The sequence below is a fragment of the Pleurodeles waltl genome, chromosome 6 (assembly GCF_031143425.1).
Source record: "Pleurodeles waltl isolate 20211129_DDA chromosome 6, aPleWal1.hap1.20221129, whole genome shotgun sequence".
NCBI lineage: Eukaryota > Metazoa > Chordata > Amphibia > Caudata > Salamandridae > Pleurodeles > Pleurodeles waltl.
The window spans coordinates 579,858,214-579,865,055 of NC_090445.1; the positions used below are offsets into that span (position 1 = coordinate 579,858,214).

Here is a 6,842-nt window from a genome sequence, read left to right on the forward strand (position 1 = left end):
CCAGGCCCCAGGGGGGCAGAAACCTGTCTGAGGTGTTGGCAGCAGCAGTAGCTGCAGTGGAGACCCCGGAAAGTTAGTTTGGCAGTACCCGGGCTCTGTGCTGGAGACCCGGGGATGCATGGAATTGTCCCCCAATACCAGAATGGTATTGGTGGGCCAATTCCATGATCCTAGACATGTTACATGGCCATGTTCGGAGTTACCATGGTGACGCTACATATAGGTATTGACCTCTATGTAGTGCATGTGTGTAATGGTGTCCCCGCAATCACAAAGTCTGGGGAATTTGCCCTGAACAATGTGGGGGCACCTTGGCTAGTGCCAGGGTGCCCACACACTAAGTAAATTGGCACCTAACCTTCACCAAGTGAGGGTTAGACATATAGGTGACATATAAGTTACTTATGTGCAGTCAAAAATGGCTGTGAAATAACGTGCACGTTATTTCACTCAGGCTGCAGTGGCAGTCCTGTGTAAGAATTGTCTGAGCTCCCTATGGGTGGCAAAAGAAATGCTGCAGCCCATAGGGATCTCCTGGAACCCCAATACCTTGGGTACCTCAGTACCATATACAAGGGAATTATAAGGGTGTACCAGTGTGCCAATGAGAATTGGTACAATTAGTCACTAGCCTGCAGTGATAATTTTAAAAGCAGAGAGAGCATAAACACTGAGGTTCTGGTTAGCAGAGCCTCAGTGATACAGTTAGGCACCACACAGGGAACACATACAGGGCATACTTTATGAGCACAGGGGTCCTGACTAGCAGGATCCCAGTGACACATAGGCAAAAACAAACACATACAGTAAAAATGGGGGTGACATGCCAGGCAAGATGGTACTTTCCTACACAAACTGCTGGCGATTCTTTGGACCTTGGCTCCCTAGCACCTTAAGCTCCACAGGGCACCCCGAACTCTATCTACAAGTACCCCTATACAGTAAATGTATTTTCTTCCATAGGAAACCATTACTGCGTTCAAGGCTCATGCCTCAGAAACTGTTATTTATGTATTTTTAATGTTTTCTCTTAAAATTGACAACTCTGAAAGTACTTACCCGATTTTGATGATCTTTAAAATTATATACAAATCTGTGTTATTTTTAGAAATGGGTCTAGGATATCTTTCTTGGGTGTGTGTACCGTTTATTGATTCTGTGTGGGCAACAAATGATTAACACTCCCCTCTGATAAGTATAACCTGCTCGACCACAATATCACAAACAGAGCACTTGGGGGTTATTATAAAAAGCTCTGCAAAGCCAAATAGGGGTTGTATGAACTTTTTGCATAGTATGCCCATACATTGGCACACTGCATAAAAAGCCAGCTTCCTACAGAGAGAGAGAGAGAGAGAGAGAGAGAGAGTGTGTGTGTGTGTGTGTGTGTGTGTGCTTAATTTGTAAATAAAAAGGTGCTGGTGCCCAAAGCTCTCTTCTTAAACATGCGGTTTCTGCGATTAAATGTGCGAACACGGAATACTGAGGCAACGTAATCCTGAAGCATCTCAGGCTTTTTTTTAAATCCATTTACAGCCACTTCCTGCCCCTTCAGGTCACTCTTGCAGCTTTCTGCCTTCTCCCTTTGTGATGCTTTTTGTTTTTTCTCTTCCTTAGTCTTTCCCATATGTGTCTTTTGCTCGCAGAAAATGCTTGAGGCATAAAAATAAGCACCGGCCCTCAAAAATAAGTGCTGGTGCCCCTCACCGGAAACAACAAGCACAAATTAAGCACTGGTGTGTGTGTGTGTTAGTGTGCTGTGTTTGTTGCACCTATGTAACTGGTGTATGTGTATGGTTTGTGTTTGTGCAGCTTTTGGGTATTTCTGTGCAGTGTAGTGCGTATGTCTGTGGGCTTTTTCAGTGTTTATGTGTGTATACATATATCTCTGTATGCTTGTATTTACATGGATGCATTTGCGTCTGTATCAAAGTTATTAATTCATTCATGTGTGTGTGTGTCAGAGTGTTTGTATTGGTGGGTTGAGGGTTTTGGGGTTTGCAGGTAGTGTCTATCTAGGAGTATTTGTAGCTCCTTGTCTGTGTGTATTATGTATGTGGGTTACGCTCTGTTCAGTGTATAGTGCGAGTTAAGGATGAGTATGTTTGTGTGTAGGGTGAATGTATATAAGGTGTATGTATGCGTTTGTGGTGTGTTTGTATAGGGTGTGTTTCTTAGTCTTTTGGGTATTTCTATGCAGTACAGTATATGGTGTGTATGTGTTCCGTCTCACCGTGGATGTTTTCTGTATATCTGTGTGCCTGTGTCTACATGGTTGCATACTTTACGTGTTTATCTAAGTTATTCATTTGTGTGTGTGTTAGGGTATACGGTTGTGCCTTTCTGTGTGTATTTGTAGGTCCCTGTCTTTGTGTATCGTGCATGTACTTATACTCTGCTCAGTGTATGGTGAAAGTTGAGGATGGTGTGTTTGTGTGTATGGTCTGTGTAAATATGGTGTACATATGTATGTGTGGCGTATATGATATGTGTGTTTGTCCATATTTTCGGTATTTCTATGCAGTATAGCGTTGGTTTGTGTGGGTGCTTGTGTTTTTTCGGTGTTTAATTGCGTTTGTGTACATATATGTCTGCGTACTTGTGTCTGGGTGCATATTTGCCTCTACCTATTTATCTAAGGTATTCGTAGTTGTGCGTAGCAGTGTGTGTGCATTAGTGTGTTTCAGTGTTTGTATGTCGTTGTGTTTTTCTGTCAGTATTCGACGGTCCCTGCGTGTGTGTATTCTGTGGTGTAAGCTCTGTTCTTGGATATGGTGAGAGTTGGGGACGGGGGGTTGTATGTGTGGGCGTCTTTCGGGTAGCGTGTCAACTCTATCCACCTTGGAATGTGTGTGCATGCGAGTCGCGCCTGGGTGTGTTTGGAAATTGAAACCCGGCTTCTGCCCCACCTCCTATTTTTTCTTTCAGTGTCTACCGAGCTGGCATAAAGCCAGAGAAGGGCAGGTGGGAGAGACATCTGGTGTTCGTAGAGCAGGGCAGGTGTCCGGCTGTCACCTGGGGCTGCGCTTCTCATACTCTGCCCCAGGCCTCTCCTCGGCGAGGCTCAACTAACACACCTGACAAGCATCCTTTCCTAGGACGGATATGGGCCAGCGCAGGGCAGCTTCTGAATCTATGAAAGGATTCAGAAAGGGCAACCAGTAAACGCTCTTTCCAGGGGCATTCTCTGCATTCGTGCACGCTCAGCACCAGGAGTCTTCATTTCTACTCATATCCTCCACTCTGTTGTTTCACTCCAAAATCCATGATTTCACTGCTAGATCTTCCAATCTATGCTATTCCTCTTATATCTTCCATCCTGTGGTACTTCTCCACAATGTCATACGCGCTGCAGACTGCACGCTCCGAGCTATTACTGACTTATTCTCCACTCACTCGTATCACTCCCAGAACTTTCACTCCAATGTATCACTCCAAGGCCCTTCACTTGAGATTCTTCCTGTATCATTTCCACATACTGAACATGGTAAACTAATCCCAGACCCTTCACTTTATAGTATCCCTACCGGATTCTGAATAAACAGACTGCATTCCAGTCCATCGTTTTTCACCCACTCTGCCACCATGGCCTGAGACCAGCCATATGCAAACCTTGGTTCTATTCCAACACAAACAAACCACAGAATGGTTTCAGGTTGCTTAGGCCTCAACAATGACACACACTAATTCGGTCTAGAATCACTTATAGACACTATTCTTCGATATCGCTACGGAGCTCTCTGCTCCATAGTTTTACACTCAGATCCTCCTCTTCATATCACTCAAAGGGCAAAATGTACTGAGGGATTTTGCAAATTCGCAAAACGATAGGGTTTGCAACTGGAAGCTCTCTTCGTATAATGAACCAAACCCATTTAACAAATCGAAAAGCTTTTGCCAGCTCGTAAAATTGATTTAGAAATAGTTACCCATTTACGAGTGGTAAGGATTTGTTTTAGACATTCTCCTGAATTGCTTATTGGTACCTTAAGCCTCAATGGTTTGTGACTGTAATTCAGGTCTCAAACCATTTAATAGTTAACAGTTACTGACTCCCACGTTGGGGTGGTAACTGCGAAGTGGTCCCATTTAGAATCATTCTTCTTTGGGAATTAGGGTGGCAACTTCCATAGGACCAGTACCAACGCTCACTGAAGTTTTTCAAAACTAAGTAGTTACAAAAAATAAAAAGCAAGCAGCTTCATTTCTTTTAAGGAAATCTAGCTGCTGAAAAATGTTTTCAGGTTTGAAATGTTATTACAGGGATGGTGGTCTTCTGTCATTTGTAATCCATTATCCATTTGATTATAGCCAATGGTAGGATGTTGCAAATTGTGGCCTGCCTAATTATTATTCATTAGATAGGCAGTTAAGTGACCCCCTACAACTCCTTATTCAATTCATTTATTTAATACATAGCTCGGTTCTCAAAATTAGTTGCTAGTTGCAAACAAGTCAGGTCGCAATTATATGACCAGTATCTTAGACTGGCTGGTAGTACATAGCTGCCCTGCAATGTAACTTCTTTCTACCTGTAACCTCACTGTCTAATACCTTTACCTTTTATCTTGTAGTTGATTATATCATCATGCAGTTTGGCCGCGTGGCGGACGATGCCTTCACCATGGACTTCAGCTATCCCATGTGCGCCGTCCAAGCTTTTGCCATCGCCCTCTCCAGCTTCGATGGGAAGCTGGCCTGCGAGTAGCCAATCTGGACAGTCAATAAACCAGCCACCAACCACAAGTGATGGCACAGAATGTGACCCAGTAGTAAGGAAAGACCTTGTAGGCAATAGGACTCTTGGAAGGGAGAGCTCCACTTGCTGCACCACTGCACCTGGCATCGTCTTAGTGATTCCCTTGATATCTGCCTGTACTGGCATCCTGCTACCGAACCCTTCAAGAGAGCCCTCAGTCTCAGCACACAAGCAACAAGCAAGGCTCAGGTTGGAGCATCCATCCACCAGCCACTGGTTAAATGACCTGCAGAGATCTGCTACAGGAGACCATTATTGGGGAATACTAAGGGAACAATAAAAAGGGGTTGCACCTATTCTACACTCAGCAGGTAGTGATGTGTTTTATAGACACTGTTCTGAATTATAGGATCTTCACTGGTAGTCGTAATTGTTAGTATAATTATCTGCTGCATGCGTGGACCCCGGAACACTTTAAATTGATATTTGTCCACGTAAAATATGTGCAGAATGCCAATGTCTATATGGGGTGAAGCACACCCCCAAAGATCCTGCCCAAGCCAAGGTTTTTCCCAAAATATAGACAGCAAAAATGTGAAAAATAGTCAATTTAAAGCTTCTTTGCACCATTTGAAATGTAAAAGCATACAAAGACCGTCTGTCAATAAGGAAAAGAATGCTTCCTGATAGGCTTGCGTTATGAAGCTGTGGAGAAAAAAAAAACTGCAGTGCCTTTAAGAGTCCAGGGTCTTCCACTATCCATGATGCACCTCACTGGCATTTGCCTCCCTCAGGCAGTTCTTTTTTCCAGCTGATGAAATAAGGATTTTAGATCACCTAGAGGTTTTCACACCTCTATTTTCTTCTGACTTTTTTCCTCAGAAATCAAATTTTCCTGCTTTACTGGATGTCTCCACACAACCTGTACCGAGCAAATCTGCTTTTTTGAAGACTTGAATTATTTTTCTATCAAAACGCCTTCACTTTTCAAGAAGTGTCTATCCAGTGGTTAAAAAAAGGCAGCCTCAGATCCACATTAAGGGGGTCATTCCAACCCTGGCGGTCATCGACCGCCTGGGTGGATGACTACGGAAGCACCGCCAACAGGCTGGCGGTGCTTCCCTGCCCATTCTGACCGCGGCGGTAAAGCCGCGGTCAGAAAAGGCGAAACCGCCGGATTTCCCCTGTCTGGGCTGAATCTCCATGGCGGCGCTGCAAGCAGCGCCGCCATGGAGATTCCGACCCCCTTCCCGCCACCCTGTTTCTGGCGGTTTTTACCGCCAGGAATAGGATGGCGGGAACGGGTGTCGTGGGGCCCCTGGGGGCCCCTGCACTGCCCATGCCACTGGCATGGGCAGTGCAGTTGCCCCCTAACAGGGCCCCAGCATGATTTTCACTGTCTGCTTAGCAGACAGTGAAAATCGCGACGGGTGCAACTGCACCCGTTGCACCCCTGCAACACCGCCGGCTCCATTCAGAGCCGGCCTCTGTGTTGCAGGGCCTTTCCCGCTAGGCCGGCGGGTGCTCCTTTGGCGGGCGCCCGTCGGCCCAGCGGGAAAGCCAGAATGGCCGCCGCAGTCTTTTGACTGCGGTGCGGCCAGATGGCGGTGACCGCATGGTGGGCGGCGCCTAAGTCTGTGTGTTGTGCTTACAATCCCCCCATTCAGTCAAGGAATGTGAGTTCTCCCAAAAGATGTCCAAAAGGACATTAAAAGACAGAGAATCGGTCTCAGGGAAAAGCTTGAAGAAATGAAGGCGAAGGAAGAAAGGAGGAGCCAGAGGGCTGAGAAATCATCCAGCTAGCCACCACCCAAGATGCCTACTTTCTTAAAAACTTCCTAAGAGGACCACTTGAGGAGAGAGGTAGAAGAGATGACAGAAAGCACCATTATCACCACCATTCTAGATGTCACTCTGGTACTAGGTTGAAGATGTTGACGCAGTAAGCCTCAGCACCAACACGTTTGCCATCGAGGGAAGGTTTATCATCAGTGATTCTTTGCAGGTCAGTGAGATTGTTCACATCAAAAATATCGAAGCTTACAGACATAGCTTCACCAACAAATATACCACCATCAAGATTGACGTCCAAGAGGCACAGATTGCCATCAATGTCTTCATCAACAGCGAAAAAGCACCCTCA

General features: G+C 45.5%; 1 protein-coding gene across 3 annotated transcripts in view; it reads left to right on the forward strand.

The window, feature by feature from the left end:
• Nucleotides 1-5,718, forward strand: part of TULP1 (TUB like protein 1) — a 594,937-nt gene extending 589,219 nt beyond the window's left edge. For 2 of the 3 annotated variants that reach the window (XM_069238766.1, XM_069238768.1), the window contains exon 13: nt 4,575-4,833. In XM_069238766.1, coding sequence (XP_069094867.1) covers nt 4,575-4,708 — 134 coding nt within the window. In that variant the 3' untranslated portion in view covers nt 4,709-4,833. Of the gene's footprint in view, nt 1-4,574 lie in introns of all 3 variants that reach the window. The other variant, XM_069238767.1, reaches the window with a different exon arrangement.
• Nucleotides 5,719-6,842: the final 1,124 nt, after the last annotated feature.